This window comes from Lipotes vexillifer, unplaced genomic scaffold (assembly GCF_000442215.2).
Source record: "Lipotes vexillifer unplaced genomic scaffold, Lipotes_vexillifer_v1.1 scaffold443, whole genome shotgun sequence".
Lineage (NCBI taxonomy): Eukaryota > Metazoa > Chordata > Mammalia > Artiodactyla > Lipotidae > Lipotes > Lipotes vexillifer.
This window is the reverse complement of record NW_006779163.1, coordinates 2,974,430-2,998,749: the sequence shown is the minus strand read 5'-3', so window position 1 is coordinate 2,998,749 and position 24,320 is coordinate 2,974,430. Positions and strand designations below refer to the sequence as shown.

The 24,320-nt window shown below is 49.4% G+C and overlaps 1 protein-coding gene across 1 annotated transcript in view; it reads left to right on the top strand.

Moving 5' to 3' along the window:
- Positions 1-23,982, top strand: part of BCO1 (beta-carotene oxygenase 1) — a 36,042-nt gene extending 12,060 nt beyond the window's left edge. The window contains exons 3-11 of the mRNA XM_007452539.1: positions 1,118-1,247; positions 2,797-2,944; positions 4,499-4,646; positions 6,905-7,128; positions 9,682-9,939; positions 16,724-16,829; positions 20,058-20,158; positions 21,690-21,801; positions 23,753-23,982. Of these exons, the coding sequence (XP_007452601.1) occupies positions 1,118-1,247; positions 2,797-2,944; positions 4,499-4,646; positions 6,905-7,128; positions 9,682-9,939; positions 16,724-16,829; positions 20,058-20,158; positions 21,690-21,801; positions 23,753-23,982 (1,457 nt within the window). The remainder of the gene's footprint in view (positions 1-1,117; positions 1,248-2,796; positions 2,945-4,498; positions 4,647-6,904; positions 7,129-9,681; positions 9,940-16,723; positions 16,830-20,057; positions 20,159-21,689; positions 21,802-23,752) is intronic.
- The last annotated feature ends 338 nt before the right edge of the window (positions 23,983-24,320 follow it).

Genomic DNA, 24,320 nt, shown 5'->3' with positions numbered 1-24,320 from the left:
ACCCACTTATGAAAAGTATATGTATCTCTCTCCCCTCTCCCCTCTCTCCTCTCCCCTGTCTCCTCTCTCCCCTTCCCTCCCTGTTCTCTCCCCAGGAGGAGCCTGTGAATATATTATGTGCTCTTCTACATGGTAAAAGGGTCTTGCAGACGTGATTAAGGACCTTGAGATGGGGAGATTGTCCTGGATTATCAGGGTGGGCTCGGTGTAGTCATAAAGGAAAGAGGAAGGCAGGAGGGTCAGAGTCAGAAAAGATGTGACAGCAGAATCAGAGCTCAGAGTGATGCAGCCACAAGCCAAGGAATAAAGGCAGCTTCTAGATTCTCCCCTAGAGCCTCCAGGAGGAACTAGCCCTGCTGACACTTCGATTTTTGCCTTGTAAATCCCATTTCAGACGATGTCTTCCAACACAGTAAGATAACAAATTTGTGTTGTTTTAAGCCACTACATTTATGATAATTTGTAACAGCAGCCATAGGAAATTAATATAGATCTAGAACCATCTGGTATATTTTCAGGTTGGTCTTGGGGGACTAGTCAAGAGTCCATGCTTTTCTGGAGTGAGTCAGATTCTCTGCAGTGTCATCAACACATGTACTGACCCTCTACTGTGCCCAGAATTGGGTATAAGGGTGCTCCCTGGTTGCAAAGAGATATGAAATGTTACTCCAGGGGCTAAATTGTCAGTGTAGGGCCCCCAGAACTGAACTGGGCCCTGGAGAAACCTAGCCTAAGTACGGGGCCTTCTGGACCAATCCTCCAAATCTGGACCTTACCTGGAAAGATACAAATATGGTGGAAGGGGTGGTTGATGGCCTGGGTCGGCACCTCTCTGGGTGATGCTGGGCCACGGGATGGAACATTTCTGAGCCTCAGTTCCCTCATATGAAGATGGGGCTGGGAACAGGAATACTTACCTGGACATATTGTTGTGAGTCTCAGTCTTGCCGAAATGTGTGTGAGAGTTCCCTCCGTGGAATCTCTTTCTCTGTTCAAGGCCAAGGCCCTAATTTGGGATTCCCCCCCCGCCGCCCATCAAATCCCTGGAATGGCTGAAATCAACTTCAAAGCCCTGTAAATGTGTCAGTCTGGGATGATTCTGCTGCTTCTCTTTCAGGTGAAATCTATTACAGGAGCAAATACCTGAGAAGTGATACCTACAATGCCAATATTGAAGCGAACAGGATTGTGGTGTCAGAATTTGGAACAATGGCCTATCCGGACCCCTGCAAAAACATATTTTCCAAGTAACTGTCCATTTTGAATCTAGTCCTGCTTTCCAATGTCCTTGACAGTCAAAACAACCAGCGTTTGCTCTGGATGGCTGTCTGTAGGTTGGGTGGAAAATTTCCCGTGATCGCCTTTGACCATATATGCTACGCAGTTTTTGATCGCTGACAGCAAGAGAGGCAAAGAGCATCTGACAGATTGTTAGGTGTTCTCCCACATAGCTGGTGGGAGAGCACTTTGGAATTATCTATCAAAATTACAAATGCACATTCCTTTCAGTCCAGAGGGGTACTTGCTTGTGTCTGAAATGACAAATGTACAAGGTTATTCATGGCTGAATTATGTTATGATGAACTGAAAATAACTCAAATGATCATCAACAGAGGAGTGGTTAAATAAATCACAATAACACTACAGGAAAATATCAGGCAGGTATAAATAAAGGAATGAGGATGCTCTCTATGTTCCAAATGAAAGATTTCCAAGATATACTGTTAAGTGGAAAGAAAAAAAAAAGCAAAGTGTAGAAAGCATATAATATGCTATAATTTGTGTAAGAAGGCATGGGGAAATCTAGATTTATTTTTGTATGTGCAGAAACTCTGGAAGGATGCATGAGGGAGGTGGGGAACTGATGAGAGGAAGGATGGGGTAAATTTTCAGTTGTATACAGTTAAAATCATCTGGGTTGTGATGCATATGAATGTATTACATGCATGTTCAACACTTAAATTGTTGGCCAGGGAATCAGGCCAGCCATCAGTACCTCCTTTCTGATACTCTTTAGACACAGAAGGGTTGTGAAATGTCTTAGGGGTAGACTGGCCCAGAGAGGGAGGTTGGCTTCTACTTTTCCAGAACTGACATCATCCCTCCAGTCTTAGCATCCAGTGCTGAGTCCGGCACACAGCAAGCAGGGAACTCCCATTCCCTGCTGGGGGAGGAGCCTGGGGGAGGGGGAAGGAATGAATTTAAAACTGCCTCCTTGCTGTTACACTGTTTGCCAGTAGGGGGAGCACTAACCAGTACACGGGGTCAGGACTTCCTGGTTTGAGTTTGCCTTCTAATCAAGTGATCAGTTCTTAACTCATAATTAGTTTGCTTTTCTTTTTCAAAAATCTAATATCCTGGACAAAGTTGGGTAACCAGGGTGGGCTCACATTCCTGCCCAAAGCAGAGATTAGCTGTTTTGCTAGTCTTTGGGGGGCCATTATGGGTATGACTATGATTTCTGTAGAGCTTCTTAAAATGCTTCAGAACAATCCACCACGTCTTGATGGCTCTGGTGCAGGAGACTTTTGGATTTGGGGAGCCCAGGAGGGCTCAGTGGGCAGCCTTGTTGTCTCAGCTGACTCCCTCCTTAGCTGATTGAATGGGGTGGTATTTTTGGGTAACTTGATCTCTGAGTCCTCAGGATTCCACAAGGGACCCATTGGAACCCAGTACTTTTTCTCCCTTCGTTAAAGTAGACTGTTTTAAGTGGTGGGAAAACTAAAACCATCTAGAGTAGAACTTTCCAGCTGGGTGGACATAGCCATTGACCCCGTTGACGTGCTTCCTCCCCAGAGCTTTCTCCTACCTGTCCCACACCATCCCTGATTTCACAGACAACTGTCTGATCAACATCATGAAGTGTGGAGAAGACTTCTATGCAACCACGGAGACCAATTACATCAGGAAAATCAACCCCCAGACCCTGGAAACCCTGGAGAAGGTATCAGTAAATCTACAACCAGCCTCAGTTCTTGACTCAAGAAAGGGACCCCCTGCAGGAGGCCAGGACCCTGCAGGAACTCACAGAGGAGCCCTCCTCTGATGCCCTTGGGTCTTGGGCTCTCCCAGCTCAGCGCTTAGCACTAGATTCTAAGCTTCCTTACAGCAGGACTGTGTCCTGTCATCTTTGTGTCTGTATTCATTCCTAGGACTCCCATAACAAAGGAATACAACGGAAATGTATCTTAGGTGGCTTAAGACAACAGAAATGTATCCTCTCACAGTTCTGGAGGCTGGAAGTCTGAAATCAAGGTATCGGCAGGGCCATTCTCTCCCTGAAGTTTCTAGGGGAGGATCCTTCTCTGTGTCTTCCAGCTTCTGGTGGTTGTTCCTTGGTTTTTAGGAACAACCAATAATTGTTGTAATCCAATCTCTTGCAAAGGTACAAATCATTGTGTGAAGGCCCACCCTAATCCAGAATGACCTCTTTTTAACTTGATTACATCTACAAAGACCCGATTTCCAAATTCAGGCACCAGGGGTTAGGACTTCAACATATCTTTTTGGAAGACACAATTCAACCCCTAACAGCGTCCATAGTCCTTGACACTGAGTGGCACCTCAATGGAAATTTGAATGAATGATGATACTGGGCCACCCAGGACTCCCAGCAGCCCTGCCTTGTATTGACCTGAAGAGGGAGGCATTAGGCACAGAGCAAGGGCGCAAAAATCAGTGCCCAAGCAGATACCTTTCCTGGGTAGAATCAAGTCTACATTTTCATGAAGATCAACAGACCCATTTTCAGTTTTCTCCAGCTGGCAGTTCAAAGCCTGGATGTCTTTGCAATACAATTTAACGATCTGTTGGAAGGAGTGCTTTCCTTAGCTGTGAAATTACGTCCAGCTCCTTTTAGGCTAGGCAGCATAGGTCCAACTGATGTATGCTTTCCACAGAGCTGCAGAGAGGAATTACTAGGAGAGAACGAGGTATCGCCTGACTTTTGGCTGGAGGAGGTTGTGCTATTCTGGGGGAAGAAGTGCAGGCAGCTGGTTCCCGGGCCACCCCATTGCTGTATGGCTGTGGCCTGTCAGGCGTTGGGATCATTATTGAGCTCCTTAGTCTCGTTTCCCTTTGACCAAATGTTTTTGTAACATTTCTGTCCCCAGAATAACCCTATGAGAGAGGCCTGGAGATTTATGCCTCTGTGGGATGCAAAAGGGGAGAATTTAAATAGCTTCACCAAAGAAGTGGCCAAGTTAGCCCTAAGGCTGCCTCTCTGCCGGCAAGGCCAGGTGGCAGGGTAGGAACAACTGTCAGAGAAAACACATGTAGCTTGCCAAGTCCCCAGCAGCCTATTAGCTGTGGGAGGCCCCCTCGAGGTTACATCAGGTTGCAAGAGGAAACATCTCCTTTAAAGGTGATGTCTGCCTTATTTTCAGATCAGGAGATGTGCAAAAATAACCATCATCTCTCTGAACCTGGAGTCAGTCAGCTTTTCACAGGATTTCACCCTCTCCCCTTTCAAAAACCAGGTGGCTGTCATGTTTTGTAGGTTGATTATCGTAAACACGTGGCTGTAAATCTGGCAACATCACATCCTCATTATGATGACGCTGGAAATGTTCTCAACATTGGCACGTCCATCGTGGACAAGGGGAAGACAAAATATGTGATCTTTAAGATCCCTGCCACAGTATCAGGTGGGTCATCCTGGGGCTGTAATGGAGTACAGACACCAGGGGTGGCTCTTTCGGAAGAGTTCTGATTTTGGTTGATAACACAGCACTCAATCTGACACTTACCCGCACAGATGATTCAGAGGACCGTGAACTCACTTTTCTCCTTTAGGAGAAAAGAAATGATGCTAGGCTTCCTTTTGGAAGAAGTGAATCCCTTTGCTATTCCAACCTCCTTTTCTTTAGGTTCCTGTTCATTAATTTATCCATTATTCATTAATCATCTACCTATCAATTCATCCATTAATCTATTCATCATCCATCCATCATCCATGCATCCATCCATCCTTCCTTTCTTTCATTCATTTTTTTTAGTTTTCTGACAAACCTCTGTATGTCAGGGCTGTGCTGTCCTCTTTCCTCCCAGCCCCTGAAGCCAGGCTCCCAGGGTTGTTCAGGGAGCTCAGCTGGCAGCCACTCCAGATCCCCACCCTGTTCTGCCAGCCTTCTGGACCTTCTCCATTTAGGGGTGGGAACCTGGCGTGGAGCCCAGACCGATTGTGTTCCTGAGGGGCAGGAGGGCGGGGCTCCTAGCCCTTATTTGTCCAGGGCTCTCTTGGGGACCACACCCAGGAGACCAGGCTCCAAGAGTGGCTGCGCAGGCTCAGGAGACAGAACTATGTGGGTGCTTGGCAAGACCTTCTGGTTTAGGAAGGCCAGTTTCCATCTGTGATCCCTGCTGGCTCCCCTCCCTCACAGTCCCGTAGAGACCCCCCGCCCCCACCCCGGCAGATTCCAGGCTCTGCTGGCAGATGGGAGCCCCCGAAGTCAGAAGGTACAATGCTCTTGTTAAATGGAACTGCCATTAATTAAGCCAATAAAGGGATATAGGGTCTGGCTTGGGATCCTAGAATGCAGACCTGGGGGTGGTCTAGGCATTTGAGTTTGCCACCTCATATTACAGAGCACTGCGAGCCCCAGGGGCATCAGGTGACATGTGCACGGCTCACAGGAGGTACCCTCTGCACACCTGGTCCAGGCTGGCAGCTTTGCTGGGATTCACGCCTGTGTCCTGCCTCCCAGGCCTGGGTGCCTTTCCTTTCAGTTTGCTTTGTGTTCCATTTTTTTGGTGAAGAAAAGAACTGCCCCAAAACCTAGAGCATCCCTCCCACCAGCCAGCTGTTTACAGTGTGCACAGGTGGCCACAAGAAAGGTGGCGACGCTTGCATGTAACTCATTATAACCCAGCCCCAGGCCTGGGTGTGGAGGCCTTTTGGCCAGAGGGTGACTCATCCTTGCAGAGGAATAAGAAAACCGAATAGTCCTGAGCACCTTCGTGGTGGATGCTGAGCAAGGTACTTGGATTCCTGCAGGATATCCCTTGGTCTCTCCCTTCCCTCTAATAACAGAGTAGGCAGCCAGACTAAGGGGCCTGTGTCTTTCCGGCTTAACCCTGTGCCTCTGGCTGTAATGATGGAGCGTCCCACCAAGCCCTGGTTTCCCACCTGTAATATGGGAATCGTACAGCCTACCTTGACTGTCACAATCTGTCACATTACCATAGACACTTAGTCTCATTCCCAGGTGTTTCAGAATGGACAATGCCAAAAGAAATTCATAGAAACCCCGTGAAATACACGTCAAATGATGGTTCTCAGCAGCATATCAAAGCTTAACCTTGGGAAGCTAGCCCACTGCCTGGGAGCTTGACGGAAATGCAGGGCCTCAGCCCCCACCCCACAGGCTGAGTCACACTCCACATTTTGTCGTGACCCCCAGATGATCCGCATGCACGTGAAAGTGAGGAACGTTACTCCAGAGCAGGGGTTGGCAAACGTTTCCCGTAAAGATCCACAAAATAAGTATTTGAGGCTTTTCCGCCCGTATGGTCTCCGTTGCGTGTGCTCAACTCTGAATCTCGAAAGCAAAGCAGCTGTGGACACTGCAGGGGCCACGCTGCAGATAAACCTCTATGTAGAAAGCAGGTGGAGGCTGGGTTAGCCCCGTGTTGGAGTTGCACACTCCTGGCCCAAAGGCCCAGTGGTCCAGAGGCCCAGAGCCTGGGGATGCAGTGGTTTTGGATGCCAGACCAGATCTCACGGGGGAAGGGCCCCATCCCTGCCTCAGCCAGGCAGCAGCTCCTTCACCCGGTTTGCTGTCGGCTCTCATTCGAAGGTTCTTCTCAGCGACCGGGTGGGTTTGAGAGGCCGCGCTGCAGGAGACGGTGGCCCCGTCGGGGGCCGTCAGGCCCTGCGCTTTCCCTGAGGCTGGCTTCTCTCTAGGGGGCGGGAAGAAGGGGCTGAGCCCCCTGAAACGCATGGAGGTGTTCTGCTCCATTGCCTCACGCTCGCTCCTGTCCCCGAGCTATTACTACAGCTTCGGAGTCACCGAGAGCTACATCGTTTTCCTCGAGCAGCCTTTCAAGATGGATATCCTCAAGATGGCCACTGCCTACCTCCGGGGCATGAGCTGGGCTTCCTGCCTGGCTTTCCACAGGGAGGACAAGGTAAGGCAGGGCCGGCGACCCCGCAGCACGAGGACGGCCAGAGCAAGATGGAGGTCAGCAGGCAGGGGCAGCTCCGGGAGGGAGGCCCTCAGCTGCCACGCAGTCTCCCCAGAGGCATGAGCCGACCTTCCAGCGAGTTCTGAAGCTGGGATGGTCCTTCACAGTGGTCCCCAGTTAGGGCAAGGGGCTGGGCCTTTATGCCCCGACGTCCATAAGTCAGTACAGCAGACCATCCGCAGAAGAGCGTGTGACCTTGGGCGAGGCAGCCTCAGCAGCCAAGGCAGCCCCTACTTGCCCAGTAGCAAAGGGACTGCTCATCAGCCCTGACCGGCGCCTGGCCTCCTCCAGCCTCCACCATCCATTGACAAGGCCCTTTCAGCATCCCTGCTGTGGGGCGGGGAGGGGATGTCACAGATTATTTAGACATCATGATGATAGAGTGTCCCACCGTATGGTGTAACAGAAAAGTCTTCAATTTAGGTACACCTGAGTGGAGTGCTCAGAATATCTGTGTGCCTGTTATGTACGTGTACCTCCCTGTATATGTGATGTGTGTATGTGTGTATACACGTGGGTATGAATACATTATTCATGTATAGGTGTATGTATGTATTTATTTGCTATTGTTACTTGTGAAAAATAATCAAGTAATTCTCCATGTCATCTATTCAAATAGCACACAAGCGTAGAAAGCAACAGATCAAGTCCCCTTCCTCCTCTCCGTCCCATTCCTCCCACCTCCCCGTCCAGCCCCCTCCAGAGGGAGCCACCACCGTCCATCCGACACCCTTCTACTCCTCTTTCTGTGCAGCACGTGCATCCTCATGTTCCCATGCAAGTAAGTATGTGTCCCGTGTGTGGCTGCCGCCTCTGTGATGCCTGTATTCTCGAGGAGAGTGAGGTCCTCGAGGGAGCAAAGGGGCTCTAGGCGAGAGCCCTCCTCCGCTCAGAACCTTCTGGTGATTTTCCGTCTTCCTCAGAATAGGATCCAAAGGCTTCACTCACCAGCCCATAAAGGCCCACATGCCCTCATCCCAACCACTGGCTTCCTGCTCACGTGGACGCCTCTTACACCTCAAACCTGCCAAACACGTTCCTGCCTCAGGGCCTTCGATTTTGTGTCCCCTCCACCTGGAATGTTCTTCCCCAGATGGCTTCCTCCCTTGATCAATCCCGGTCTCGCTCTACGCTCCCCCATCCCTGAGGTCCGCCTGTCTATCACAGACCCCCCGCCCCCGACAGGCTTTCTCCACCCCCCACTCCATTTTCTCGGTCATGCTCATCCATCATCCTTGATCACTGACCTTGGCCTCACCCCCACTGAAGTATACGCTCCATGAAAGAGGGCGGGTGGTTTTATTTTATCTCTCCAGTTCCCCAAAAAGTGTCTGATGTGTCTTAGGCCCTCATATGAATGTTTGTGGACTGAATGAGCTGGGCAAGGGGGCCAGCAGGTAGCCAGCGGAAGTGGGTTTGCTCCTCAGGACCACGAGCATCCCGCCGGCAGGAGTGTCAGGGCCCCCTAGGCCTCCAGTCTGCAGCCCCTGGGGACCTCTGGCCCTGGAGAGTCCCACAGTGAGAAAACAGAGCCCCCAAGGATGGGGCACAGAGCCCTGGGAAGGGCTTTGGAATGCATTTGGAGAACTTTCCGAGAAGTCCCTGTGGCTGACCCTGGGATTGGGTTTATGGGGAAGAAAGCCCACAGCAACCACGCCTGTGTTCACCTCCCCAAACCCACCCTCCCTCCCAATGCCCTCCTCCTCTGTACACTACTCCTCGCCCCTCCCCCACTTAACTTCAAAGCCTGATTCTGGGAAAGGAGAGAAAGAAGCAATGAGCCAGAGGAGGCGCGGAAATGGCAGCCTGGAGCAGCCCCTCCCTCCTTTCAGAAGGAGGATGGTTAGGCCAGAGCTGCCAAACGAAAGAAAATACCCCTTCCCCCTTGGATTAGGCAACTGGGGCTGCAGATATGGCTACTTGACACCCAGAGTGATACTGCCTGTGACACCCAGAGGTGCATGAGGACGCCTAATGAGCCAATACTCACGTGGGCTCCTTGACTAGACCGGTCACTCAGCACCACAGCCCTTCAGGGCACCCGGGTTACTGGGAAAACCACACCTGCAGTGGGCAAAGGCCAGGAGAGGGGACTCAGGAGGGGCTTTAGGGGCACTGGCCACCAGTGGGGCCTGAGGAGCCTTAGAGGGCTGGACCTGACTGTTTCTCCCCAACCTGGCCTGGCCTGGGAGCTGGCCTGTCGCTGCCCACCTGGATCACAGTCAAGTGAAGGCTGGGGAGACGGTACACTCTCAGATCCTGTATCTCCCCGGGTACTGTCCTCCTGGTGAGGAAGGGGCCCTGGCAGCAAAGCTTCCCTCCTCCCTCAGCACTTCTGCGTGTGTCTGGAGGTGGTACAGAGAGGCTCATAAAGGGGAGGGAATGCTTCAGGGTCACAAGCAAGTGGATGGCAGGGCTGGGTCTTGTCCCCTGCCTGATGCCACTGTGTTGGGCCTGCAGAGGAAGAGCTGACCACCGATGTGCATCTCCTTTCAGACTTACATTCACATCATTGACCAAAGGACGAGGAAGCCCGTGCTGACCAAATTTTACACGGACCCCATGGTGGTGTTTCATCACGTCAACGCCTACGAAGAGGACGGCTGCCTTCTGTTCGACGTCATTGCCTACGAGGATAGCAGCCTTTACCAGCTCTTCTACTTGGCCAACCTGGACAAGGACTTCGAGGAGAACTCCAGGCTCACCTCCGTCCCAGCCCTCAAGAGGTTCGCAGTGCCCCTCCACATGGACAAGGTAATGGCTTGAGTCCTGGGAGATGTGAGCCCACTCAGGAAGTGACTTTGGCTCTAATTTCGTTAATATTGAAATTCAAAGTGAGCTGTTCTTTTTTTTTTTTGGTTATGTTGGGTCTTCGTTGCTGCGTGCGGGCTTTCTCTAGTTGCGGTGAGCAGGGGCTACTCTTCATTGCAGTGCACGGGCTTCACATTTCGGTGGCTTCTCTTGTTGCAGAGCACGGGCTCTGGGCGAACGGGCTTCAGTAGTTGTGGCCGTCCAGTGGTTAAGACTTCGCCTTCCAATGCAGGGGGTGAGAGTTCAATCCCCGGTCAGGGAGCTAAGGTCCCACATGCCCTGCCGGCCAAAAAACCAAAACATAAAACAGAAGCAACATTGTAACAAGCTAAATAAAGACTTTAAAAATGGTCAACATTAAAAAAAAAAATCTTAAAAAAAAAAACAAAGTGTTCAATTCAATGGCTTTTAGCATATTCACAGAGTTGAATGTACAACCATCAGCACAATCAATTTTAAAACATTTTCATTTCCCCAAAATACACCTTGTACCCTTTAACCATCAGCCTCCCAACCCCCAACCCCTCCATCCCCGCCAGCCCCAGGTAACCACTAATCTACTTTCTATCTCTGTGTATTTGCCTATTCTAGATATCTCATATAAATGGAATCATACAATATGTAGTCTTTCGTGGCTGGCCTCTTTCACGAAGCATGTTTTCACAGTTCATCAGTGTTGTAGCACGTATCAGGGCCTCATTTTTTTTCATGGCTGAAAATGTACATACTATTTAGTATACTGCTATTCATACTATTTCCACCTACTTGTATATGTAGACATCTCTCCATGACATTAAATATTCTTCTATGACATCATTTTAAATATTGGCCTGACAGTCCATGGTGGGGATTCATCACCAGTTGCTCACCCGTCTCCCTGATGTTGAACAGTCCTGTTCTTACGTTAAAAATGACCCCTGGGCCAGACGTTATCCTTAATTAGGCTGATGCTGCCAGGGCTCTGGGTTTGGTTTTAAAGGCTACAGAGGCTCCTGGCTCCAGAACTTCCTGACTTCATGACTTAATTAATTTAAATGAATCCAAATTCAATTCAATTCAGTTTTGATGGCTCATCCTTACTCAATGCACTCTATGTGCCAGGTACTTTGCTAAGCATTGTATTTTCCTTACCTAACTTAATCGTCAAAACAATTTATGGGAGAGATCCTCAGGTTAGCCTCATTTTACAGAGAGGTTAAGGAATGTGCCCAAGGTCACACAGCCCAGTGGCAGAGCCAATATTGGCTCTAAACCCTTCCTTGGAGCTGATAAGGGGTATAACTCTGCTGATCTCCCGAGCAGGCCTAACTCCTGGAAAGAGTCCCAGAGGGTCACCCTGACCTCTCTCAGGGCCCTGCAGGGCTAGGGAACAGAAGACACTCCTACATGCCCAGGGAGGCTTCTCCCACCCTCCAGCCTCCTCCATGCAGGAGTTCAGGCACCTCCCAGCCAGTGGGCGGAAGACCCGCATCTGAACCCAGCTTTGTCCAACTCCAGAGTTGGGTCCTTTCTCCTCTCTCCAGCATTTCCCCATCTGCAGTCATTTGTGTATCTCTGTCATGATTTTCACCGTATTTCCCATCACCTCTGTTACCATTTACAAAATCATGTTTTCATTTAAATCAACTCACTCTTCCCTTAACTCATTTGGAAGGAAACCTATGACGACGCAGTGGAAAGGCAGCATTGCGCGCTGCACGTGGCAGAGCAGATGAGCGGGAAGGGCTGGTAAGAAAGCACAGGCCCTAAGCTCTAGCCTGACGCTGTTGCACTTGCCAAGACCTCATCTCTTCCCTAAAGAGAACACTGGAGAAGTATTAGGCGTCAAAGACATAGTGGCACCTAACTGAGACTCTCGCCTTGACCCAGTCGGAAAGATTGGAAGAGAAAAAGGGATTGACTTTCTCCCCATGTGATTCAGGGCTATTGAATGAACGGCCGTGTCCCACAAAATCATCATCTGAGCTGCTGGCCTCTGTGCCCATCACTCTGGGAAGTTCCATAGTGCAGCGCTTGGGGTGTCTCCTGGCTCCAGGATGCAATGGGGGTGTCACAAAGCACACAGGTGGCAAATTCTGAGGCCTGCCCACCTCCACCACACCTCCCACCCCACCCCCGCCTCGTGGAGGCCTCAGCCTATGGATGACACACAGAGAGGAAACACTCCCTTCCGCTGCCCACACACTGCAGGATTTTATGACCTTTTATCAAGCTCTAGAAATGATTTGCTTCCTTGGAACCAAGCTAAGAAGTTTAGCACGTGTATTTTAAAAATGCACTGCGTGAGCCGTCTGCAAAGAGCAAGCGCTGGGAAGGGTAGCTCCGGCCACGCTTTTTAATTGCTGTTTATTGTCCCTTAAAAATGTCTCCTTGCTTCACTTTCAAGTCACCCCACCTGCGTGTTGAAAGGGGAAAGTCGAGCTACAGACATGACCTATGTGTCCAGATCCGGCGGCTCTGATTCCATCCCGTCCAAAAGCATATTAGGGAAGGGCCTTAGGGGATGCTGCTCTTTCTCAAATGCCCTTCAGTCTGGGGCCTTTGCACGTCACTGTCCCTCTGCCTGCAACCCTGTCCTCTTCCCATGAGACCTCTGCTCCTGTCCTGGCTGCAGGTTGGACTTACCTGGGGGCTCTGAGACCAGCCCAGTGAAGGCACAACCTCCAGGGGATTCTAATCCCTGCTCATCCTTCAGGTCTGGCATCCTGACTCCCTCAGTGGGTTTGTATATTCTAGTGGCAACTGCAGCTCTTTGCTCACATTGATGGCAGGTATAATGAGCTTCCTGTTAAAGATCCCAGAGGGCTGGGACTCTTGGTCTTGTCAGCAGTTTATTCTCTGAGCCCATCACAGGGTCTGGTACTCAGAGGGTTCTCATTAAGCCCTTAGATATTTTAAATAAATGAATGAACGATGAATGAATGAAAAAGGTGAAGCAAGGTCTCTAAAAGGGCACAAGGTCTTCCTTTAGCGCTTGGAACATTTCCCAAGTGGAAAGTGCCTTCCACATAGAATGGGCTATACTGAAGTGTGTTCAAAAGTCTGGGGCCTCCCAGCTGCCCCAGCTTCTCTGGCGTTTGGGCCAGCTGGGGTCAAAGGAAGGAGGGGCCCACTGACACCCTCTGCCTGTTTGTGTAGGGTGGTGCGGGGGTTGTTTAAGGTGGGGCTGGGCCCCAAGGGGCATGGGCGGTGCCAACAGTCCCTGCCAGCCACCCTGCCCTCGTCCTGCAGGGCTCCAGGAAGGGGCGGGGCTGGCATCTTGGAGCTAGAAGGGATGGTTCCAACTCCTGGCTCAGTAGATTTGGTTTTTGTCTTGTTTTCAAATGCAGAAATGAAGACCCAATAATAAGAGAAGCCACCATTTCTCGAGAGCTCACTCTGTGCCCGGCCCTGTGTCAGATGCCTTTTCTGCTCTTAGACCCAGGCCAGAGGGGCCCCCTGCTCTGGCCTTTCTCCATCAGTGTCCCTTCTTCACTGGGTGAGGAATTCACAGGGCCACAGGGTGCCCACCCAGAGCGGCACCCTTCCGACCCCAACTGTGACCTGGGATCCCTAAATTCCCTGCACAAATGACCCAAGCCAGCCTGCAGCAGCTGCCTCTGTCTTCCTAAGGGCAGGCTGTGCTGCTGGATGCAGCCCTCAGACCCACCAGGGAGGCCAGGACTGGCTGGGGCTTCTGTGCAGTGGCAAGAAAAGGAGGAGGGAAGCCCGGGCCCAGAGGCCAGCCTTCACTCTGCCGCCTGCTTCTAGCTCAGAATGCCAAGGAGTCCTGGAATTCTGAATTCACATGCATCCTTCCAGACCAGCACTGGGCACTAGAACCTGCTGCAATGAAGGAATATTCTCTGTCCAAGCAGTAGCAGCCAGATATCTAGGCTACTGAAATGTGGCCAGTGCAGCCAAGGAAGGGAATTTTAAATTTCATTAAATTTAAATTTAAATAGCTACGCATGGCTTGTGGTGGTTGCCGTATCAGACAGCACAGTTCCACAACATTATGAAGCTCTGTGCATAAAGGAAGGCGGGAGAGAACGGTATTTTACTTAATAATTTGCTATATGTGGACATAGGTTTGGTGAGCCTCTGCTCTCATCCTGGGTCCTGAACATTTTTGGCCCTGTGAAATGCTCCGCATGCTTCTCACCGAATCTGTATGACAGTCCTTGGGGTTATTTATCATCCCCATGACTGTAGATGAGAGAGATAGTAACTTGCCCAACATGGCAGAATCATCCAGAGGATCTGAGTTGGGATTTGAATGCATGTCTGTCTGGCTCCAAATTACTGACTACGATGGTCTGGCCCTGGATCAGGTGCTTTCATAACCATTATTTAATTTAATCCTAACCACAATCCCCAGACGCAGGTCAAAGGGACTTTCGCTTGTACTCACCACCCGTCCAAAGGTTACGGATTGCCCCCCTTTATACAAAGGAGGAAGCAGGCTCAAGTTCACGTAGAAAGCTCTACAGTCATTCTTCACACCCAAGGCTGCCAAACTCCAAAGCCAGTGTTTTGCGGGATTATTGAGATTACTGCTTCTCATGGGAGTTCCCTCGAGTTGAGGAATTCCAAAGCCAGACTGCAGGATTTCGTTGAATTCTGGCTGGAAAGTGATTTCTTCCCAAAGTTGAGCACATTGGCCATAGAAAGCTGCCAAGTCATGTTCGTTACTGCTGTGTGTGGAAAAATTCACAGTTTATGCCTCAACCAGTCTAACCAGTTTCATGCTGCAGCTAGAAAACGTCTCCGCGGACTGACTCCCTGAGAATCAAGCCTGGGACATGCACAAGAGGCCTGTGGCTGCCTCTTGACTAGCAAGGCACAGGGCAGGGCCTCTCACATGTGGGGCTGCACATACAGATGAAGGCAAACAGAGCCTCTGCTTCCAAGTCGCCCGATGTGCTAGGCGCTAGACGACCTTTTCACGCCCTTCGTTTGATTTTTACAACCACTGCAAAGCACATGTTCTGCCCCTTAAGAGTTGAAGGAGAAGCTCATTGAGTCATGCATTTGCTCATTCCTTCAGCAGTTACTTCCTGGGAGCTGACTCTGTGCCATGCACTGAATAAAGTCTGATCACTGTCTGCACAGGGAAGACAGCATGAAAGAAGGGAGCAGGTCCATAAAGGAGATAATTGCAGCTTGGGACACATGCCTTGGAGACACTGCAGACTAACTTGTCAGGGAAAGGGATGTTTGAGCCTAGAACTATGGGATGGGAACCGGCCAGCTTGGGGGCTTTGCTTTGCCTGCTGCCTGCAGTGCTTTTGCTTCTGAGCAGAAGAATCTCAGTGCAAAGCTCTGGGCCCAGCCTCTGCTCCCCTCTGTGTGACCTTGGGCAAGTCACTTTCCTTCCCTGGGCCTCAGTTTCCTCTTCTGTTCATTGGGATTGTCCTAAACAAATCTCAGAGGAGCCCTACGGTTCAGCTTCTAGGATGCAGTAAATTTCCCACCTTCTCAGCAAAAAGCTGCTATTGTTCAAATAGGTTTGTTTTCATTATAAAAGCTTATTTTGGAAAGTTTGGAAAGTAGAGAAAAGTTTAAATGAGAAGTCAGACATGACCATACTTCTCCGCCCGTAACTCCATGAATGCAGGGATTTGCGGTCTTGTTACCCCTTCTCCCCAGCGGCTAACCTGAACCCACCCCCAGGGGTAGTGGCAGTAGCAGTAGTAGTAAAAATAATGCTAATAATAATACAATTATGTTATCAATAGCAGTTAACATTTATCTAGCATTTACCGCTAACCAGGTCCTCTTATAAACCAACTGCATGGATTATTTTATTTAACCTGCATAATAACTCGGAGACGCGCATACTATTTATACGACGCTTGTGCTATACCTCATTGTACAGATGGGGAAACTGAACTTCAGAGATACCAAGTAAGTTGTTCAAGGTCCCGTAGAGAGTATGTGGGGACACAGGGAGTAGTAGATGCTCAATAGATATTTAATTAATTGTGTTCAGTCTCTCTCCTGGGTTACAACGATGATGGTAAAGTACTGAACAGAGTCTGATTGTCACTTGAGACCAAGAGATGTCCTTGATAGATATTTTTCTCCCAAGTAATTTTTATTGCATGTTTGTTTTCTTTTCAACAGGGGTACATTTTCATAGGAGAAAATACTGAAAATCTAGAAAAGCCTAGAAAAAGAAATGAAAGTCTCTATAATCCCACCGCATGCTGTATTGTTACTATTTGGTATTTCTCCCAGGCTGTTTTCAATGTAATTTCTTTTTCTTTTTCTTTGTTTAACATGGTTGAGCTCAGACTGTGTATGCAGTTTACTCTGCTGCTTTTTTCACTCAGTATTCTATCATGAGCATTTCACACGTTATTATGAACTCTTTATAAACACCTTCTGAATGACTGATGCAGCCTTTTACAGGTGAATCATCCAGTATTTAAAAAGCGAGAACTTATAAGTACATTAATTCACCTGTGAGGGATCAGGCACCCCAGAGTAGAAGAAAAGATCCAGAGTTTTTAGGGCCCCCCTTCTACCACCCACCAGCTTTGCCCTCTTTGGGGAGTTACTTCCAGCCCCCAGCTCTCGTTTTTAACTGAAAATACCAATCGTATAATAGCTGATTCCGGTGGTTAATGTGAGACCAGAACAAGGTGACAGACACTAAAGCATTTTTTAACATGTGCACAGTAAAACAAATATTTGTTCTGGATACCAAGTTTTTATTTTTCTGGAAAACTGATTCTTTCAGAACGCAGAGGCGGGCTCCAATTTAATCAAACTGTCATCTACAACAGCAAGAGCCCTGAAGGAAAAAGAGGACCAAGTCTACTGCCAGCCGGAGTTGCTTTATGAAGGTAAAATGCACCCTCTCTCCTGTGTTTAGGGAAGGGCTGAATGTCCTCTTTATATGAAACCTCTTTCTGATGCAGAGGAGATGTGCGAGGATGAGGGACTGAGAGGAAGGCTGTTGCGACGCCCAGGGGAAGGCATTTAGGGACACTTCTCTTTCATGTATCTTCATACCCCTCCCAGGGAGGTACTCGGGTGGTCGTTGGACCCAGGGACTTTCACGGCTAGCCTTTCAAATGCTTCTGTGTTGTTTTTTTTTTGCTTTCTTTTTAAAAGTTTATTTTATTATTTTGAATTTAAATTTTTTATGCAGTTTTTAAAGGTTACTTTCCATTTACAGTTATTACAAAGTATTGGTTGTATTCCCTGTGTTGTACAATACATCCTTGAGCCTGTCTTACACCCAATAGTTCGTAACTCCCTCTCCCCCACCCCATATCGCCCCCCTCAACTGGTAGCCGCTAGTTTGTTCTCTGTATCAAATGCTGCTGTGTATTGAACGCTGACTTACTGAAAGGCATGGCATGTGCAGATTTCTACCTGTGCACACTCAGAACATCCTGCAGAATCGGTGCTATCAGCCCCATTTGCCAGAGGAGAAAATTGGGCCTCAGAAAGCCTGAGCTACACCCAGAGCATAAACCCCCTCAGAAAGAAGCACCCACCAGAGCAGGGCGTCCCAATGTGGGCACTGCTGATACCGGGGCCGGGTCGTTCTTTGCGGGGAGGGCTGCCCTGGGCATTGGAGGATGTAGATCAGCGTCCCTGACCTCCAACCCACTGCCCTAGCATAGAAGCCCATGAGGTGGGGACCGTGTTTGTGTGCTCAGTGCTGTCACCGGCACATGACAGAAGTCTGGCTTAGAGCAGGGTGTGCTCAGTACTGCAGCGTGGAATGAACAGGCCTGCCCAGGACAGGGCTGGGGAGCGGCAGGCGGGGCTCTAGGCTGGGAGCCCGGCTCCCCATGTCGCTGCCCCACGCCAGGGCCAGGCATCTGGAAGGACAGTCCTGGGGACTCTGCTAGGATGACCTTAGATTTGCCCACTAAGAACCCCGTCTACACATGGCATCCCATGGATCCCATAATGGGTTCTGTGTGGTGCCACAGCCCCTCAGAGTCTTTGGAAGTGAACATAGACATGTTCATCCCCATTCTTAAGGCATCAACTTCCATCTCTGCTCACCTGTCACTCACATGGGCAGATGGAGGAGTAAAACACTATGGTCGTTTTATTTCTGGGAAGGGAATTCTTGTTTATCGTAGCAACCTTGGGCAGCGCTGAAAAGCATGACCGTAGACAAATCCTTCATAATCCCTCCACCTGTGACGGCCGTCTTTCCATCACGTAGGCATTGCTTGGCACATGCCAGGCCCTCTTCTAGGGGCTCCCCAGCTTCCCGTCCTTTCCTCCCCAGTCTCATCCTGTTCTTATCATGTTAGGTGAGTCCATGCATGTAAGGGGCTTAGCTGAGGGCCTGGCCCGCAGTGAGGGTCACAGCCGTGATTAGAACACCTCTAAGAGGCAGGTGCTGCCATGTACGGTTCATGCTTTAGAACCGAGGACAGCAGAGCTGAGAATAATTCGATAACTTGCCTGAAATGGGGCAGCAGAGCCAGCATCTGAACCCAGGCTTCACTGACTCGAAAAACCCTTAACCTCTGCATTTACGGTTATACAAAATGCATACCATACCATCTAGAATGTTCTGAAATGGCTTCTTCCACTTAATGAATGTAGCCTGGGAATTTCCCCACATCCCAAAGATTCTTCAAGAGCGTGGCTTTAATAGCGGGACAGAATTCACAGGGATGAATCACATTTTACTTAACCATGGGCATATAGCTGGTCATTTACAGAGTGGAGGAAAGGGGGGCTCCAGACCAGGTTCGAGGGACCCAGGAGCATCACAGAGATTCTCAGACCAACTCTGGAACCAACAGTGGGCATCTTTTTTCTGAGTTGAGTGTGTGGGTGGTCCCTCGTCCTCACGTTCATCTTGACCTTGGGAATTTCGTGATTACTCGACTGTGGGATCGGACGTCTTCCCTTCTTACTGCTGCACCCCACTTCCCTCCCCACTGAGCCCGATAACCAGTTAGGCCCTGGGTCCTCTTCAGGAGGCTTTTATGTGGCAGATGTTTCCATCTCTGCTTCTTCTTTTCTTGGGCATTATATTTTCACCAGCAGTTGGCTCCAACTCGCTGCGATATTTCATAAGAGGGACTTTCATTTCAATATTCAGACTTAGAAATTCAATTTGACACAACAAGCATATATAAATATATATGCATGGGCATGGACACATTTTTAAGGCTTTTTGGATTACAAAAGTAATAGGTATAATGAAAATTTCACACAATGAGAAACTTAGAATGGACAGTACAAACTATAAACCACCATGAGGAAGTTATCACCCCAGCAATGCTTCCAAACTTTTTCTCTTCATTTATAACACAGTGGAGATAATTCCATAAGCAGCCTTTTACATTTAATCTTATGATGTGGACATTTCCACATGTTATTAAAATTCTTTATAAATGTTACTTTTGTATAATGTTATTATATGATTTCACCAGATTTATTTAAATATTCCCCACTGATGTCCCTTCCACGGCTTCAGAAGTTTCTATTCACACCCACACATGTGCACGCACACACTTTTTTTTAAAAAGAGCTTTAAAAAATTGCAGTAGCCTCTGATTTTAGTTGTTTTTTTTTTTTTTTTTGCGGTATGCGGGCCTCTCACTGTTGTGGCCTTTCCCGTTGTGGAGCACAGGCTCCGGACGTGCCGGCCCAGCGGCCATGGCTCACGGGCCCAGCCACTCCGCGGCACGTGGGATCCTCCCAGACCGGGGCACGAACCGGTGTCCCCTGCATCGGCAGGCGGACTCTCAACCACTGCGCCACCAGGGAAGCCCGCCTCTGATTTTAATCATGCAATTTTCTTTGATTTCTATCTTGGATAATTAAAGATGTTTATACACTTAGAAACCCAGGTCTATCTTACCTTGCTCTTAATGGAGCTTCTAATGGAGCTGGGGTAGTTATCAGAAGTTGCCTCCTCCTGCCCTGTGATCACCCTTGATCCAATCCAGGGCCTGAATCAAGTTCAGGGATCCTGGCTTGGGAACCGTTTTTGTGAAAAGTATGCCCAGCCTGGATGCCACAAAAGACAGGTGGTCCCAGCTCTTGGTGAAGGGGGCTTTGTCAGCTGGGTCTTTTCTCTCTAGGCTTAGAGCTGCCTCGGATCAATTACACTCACAACGGGAAGCAATACCGCTATGTCTTTGCTGCTGAAGTCCAGTGGAGCCCCATCCTAACCAAGATACTAGTCCTCGGAAGATGGCAGCCTATAACCATCGTGTCTGTCTGCAAAGCTGAGTTCCCAGGTTCTCAGGGAGGTCAGAACCGAGGTCCCCTTGGGGTGGGGGTAAGTCAGAAAGTGACGTCAGCTTGGGACAAAATACACTGGAAACAACGGTGGACCATCCAGGGGAGGGAATTGCATCTTATGGGCTGTTGCTCAGGAAGGTTGGGGTGGCTGAAGTTTATCCATTGATTTCTTTTTTGAATGCATGTTTATTGAGGACCAGCTATGTGCTACAATGTGGTAGGCACCGAGGAAAAGGAAGTGAACAGGGAGATCCCAGTTCCTGCCCTCAAGGAACTCACTGTCTCAAGCAGAGAGGGTAGAGCTGAAACTAGGAGGATTTACGTTTTCTTTTTATTAACTTATTTTTTTTAATATTTATTTATTTGGTTGCACTGGGGCTTAGTTGTGGCAGGTGGGCTCCTTAGTTGTGGCATGCGAACTCTTAGTTGCAGCATGCATGTGGGATCTAGTTCCCTAACCAGGGATCTCACCCAGGCCCTCTGCATTGGGGGCGTGGAGACTTATCCACTGTACCACCTGGAAAGTCCCTATTAACTTATTTTTAAATTGAAGTATAGTTGATTTACAATATCATGTTAGTTTCAGGTGTACAGCATAGTGATTCATATTTTGGTTTTTAAACTGCTATTTGTTTGAACACTTGCTGTTTCCCAGGGACCATGCTGAGTGCTGTACAGACTTCAGTTTTCCTTAGTAGCTTCAGTTTTTAGTAATAAAATGGAAAATCTTTTTTTTTAAATGCAAGCAGTGCAGAAATGTATAAAGCAAAAAATTAAAGTTCCCACACACACATACGCACACCCCAAGTCACTCCCCACTAATCCCACACCCTCAGAGGCAAGAAGCCTATTAGAGATTGAGAGAAGGCCAGGGACTCACACTTTTAAAACAACAAAGGAATCATATTATACTTTAAACGTTTGCATTGAATACTTTAGCTTATCTAATGTGTATAAAAATTGCAATATATGGGCTTCTCTGGTGGCGCAGTGGTTGGGAGTCTGCTTGCCGATGCAGGGGACACGGGTTCTTGCCCCGGTCCGGGAAGATCCCACATGCCGTGGAGCGGCTGGGCCCGTGAGCCATGGCCGCTGAGCCTGTGCGTCCGGAGCCTGTGCTCCATGGTGGGAGGGGCCGCAGCAGTGAGAGGCCTGCGTACCGCAAAAAAAAAAAAAAAAAATTGCAATATAGTGCCAAGTACCAGATAAATCCAAGGGTTTTATTTCTGAAAGAATTCAGTGTGCACTGTCAGCTCTGCAGTGGCAGGAGGACCTTTGCTTCAAGTCGGAGGAGGAAGCAAGCTGCTTTTGTTTCTGTTGTTACACTGACCAGAGGCAGATGCCATTTGGGGTCTATGTTCACCAGAGTCCACTCCCCTCTCTCTGCGGCCTTGATACCTTCCTGTTCGCAGGGAATAAGCATGCTCTCCAACCACTCATTCCCCTGTTTCTCCCCTTTGGATGCGCAGATAATAAAATATGACATTCTCACGAAGTCATCCTTGAAGTGGGGAGAGGTACACTGCTGGCCGGTGGAGCCAGTGTTCGTGCCCACACCCGGTGCCAAGGACGAGGATCACAGTAAGGCTCCAGGAAGGGCAGCCCGCTTGCTGCACTGTGCCTGTGATCACCCCTCAAACAGAGACATCGTTTGGGGGCAGTGACCGCCCCCCATCACACAGCTGGTGGAGTCATGCTTTGAAGCCCAGATGTGTCTGAGTCCAAAGCTGTGGGATGAGGGAGTCCCCCAGCCCACCCCCACTTCTGACACCAGCTGCAAGTTCGGGGATCCCCAAGACCACCCTCAGTTTCAAGAGAAGAGCTCACAGAACACACCGAAAGCTGTTGTACTCATGGTTATGGTTTATCTCAGCGAAAGGGTGCAGATTGAAAGAGAAAAGGCGAGTGGGGCGGGATCCAGGAGAGTCCTGTGCTTGGGGTTTCTGCTGGTCCTCTCCTGTGGGGTGTAGGACCACGCCAACTTCCCCAGTGACGTCCACGGAGTGTGGCCAACCAGGGAACTCTCCAAGCCCTGTGTCGGAGCCTGTGTGGGGCGTGGTCATGCGGACATGGTGACCTCCAGTCTTCGGCCCCTCTGGAGCTTGAGCTGACACCTGTGGCCCAGGCCTCCCCCTAAATCACTTTGCTAGGATGGGTTATATGCAGTGGCCCCAGGTAAATAAAGGCACTCTCATCAGACCGTCAGTCCAAGGCCTTAGAGGTCATCTCCCAGGAGCAGAAGGTCAGACTTCCCTTCAGGGTGATTAAATTGTTTGCGACACAAAAGCCCACTTCCTTTCCACGGAGCTGCCCTACCCTTGCCCAGAGTATAGAATCTTGATTTTAAAATCCATTGCAATGGCTGGGTCTGAATTTGTAACTCCTCTAAGCATGTAAGTTTTCCATGGAGCACCTAGAAATGCTTGTGGCCCTCCTCTCTTGTCCAGGTTTCCAACTGACCAAATGGTCCTTTCCCTCTTTGATTCTGCCTTTGCCCCAGAAATGCCCTGCCCACCCCCTAAGGATGCTAAGGAGGGTACTACAAGCCTGGGTGGGACTGCCCACGCCTATGGGGAAGGGCAGGTTGCCCCGCTGAGCCTGCCAGCTGCTTCCCTCAGGTGAGAAGGGAGTGGTTTTCTACCTGGGTCTTCCTATCGACCTGTACTGCACGGCACACCAGGTAAAGGACCCCGTGTCACTGTCACCTCCAAGGTGGGGGATGGTTGGTGCCACCTGCTGCTTAGGCTGGCCTACCCCTGGGCTGGGCAAGTGTATCCTGCATAATGTCTTGTGGGCAGGGAGCAACCTGGTCTTCATTCCACCAAAGAAGAGGCTCAGAGAGTGAGGTCTTACCCACGGTCTGTCACATGCCCGGTGCATACAGAGGAGGGTTGAATTCAAGCTGATCTGACCTCAGCTGCCCTCAGCCACTCTGAAACCCGGGAGGCCTTGGGAAGAATCACAAATATTTGCTGGAAGTTTATGTGCAGTATTTCATTTAGCCCTCTGTCCCTTGAGAGTGGGTATTTAGAATATTCCCATTTTACAGAGGGGAAAGCTGCACATACATGAGATGAATTGGACTCATTCAAATGCCATTTGAGTGCAACTGGTCCGGGTTTAGCCGAGTGACGGATATTAGCCTAAGTGCAGCATCAAAGCTGATTCTCTGTAACTGGAGTTTCTAAATAGTAGGAAAATAGCCATTCTTCAGTGCATGTAATGATTTACAAAGTGCTTTCATAACTGCAAGATCCTCTCAGCAACCCTCTGAGGGTGGGGAGGATTATCCCCACTCTACAGATGAAGAGACTGAGGCTCAGAAAGGTGAGGGGACTGGTTCAGCCAAGCCTTCCAATTTCCCTGGCTTTTCCCTTCCGCTCCCACAGAATATCAAATTCGCTTCCCTTCTGTTTTGATTAGATAACTTACATTCAAAGGACAGGGAGATAGAGCTGAGAAATGTATCCCCCCAGCTGGACCAGGTTCAAGGCTGCACTTTTACAAAGTGTCTCTTTTTGTTTCCCCAAAGGGATTATCTTATCAGCCATTGTCTCTACCGATCCCCAGAAGCTGCCTTTTCTGCTGGTTCTGGATGCCAAATCTTTTACAGAATTGGCTCGTGCCTCCGTTGATGTAGAGATGCACCTGGATCTCCACGGGCTGTTCATCCCAGGTGCCGACTGGGATGCAGGGAAGCAGGCCTCTTCCCGGGAGGAGCGGGACAGGGCTGCTGAGCGCCATGTGGCCCCAAGGACGTGACAGGGTGCGGGCCTGGGCCCTGGAGAACGGCTCCACCAGACTCAAGGGTGGTCCCTCACTGGGTGGGGGGCAGGGGGGCCCTTCATTTTACTTTGCAGTTATTCTTTCCATGGTTGCTTTGAGACAAAGTTATGGAAATAGAGCTTTTATCAGTATCTTTGCTTTCATTTCATTTTGGCCATAAGAACCTTGTTGGAAAGTTGATCAAATATTTACTGATTAGCTCTAGTACTTCTAAAAGCCCCTTTCCTTTAGTATAAAGACCGTGACCATGAATCAGCAATTGTATTAAGGCACATAATCATTGCTCCTAGAATGGGCAGCCGCTGACCCACTGG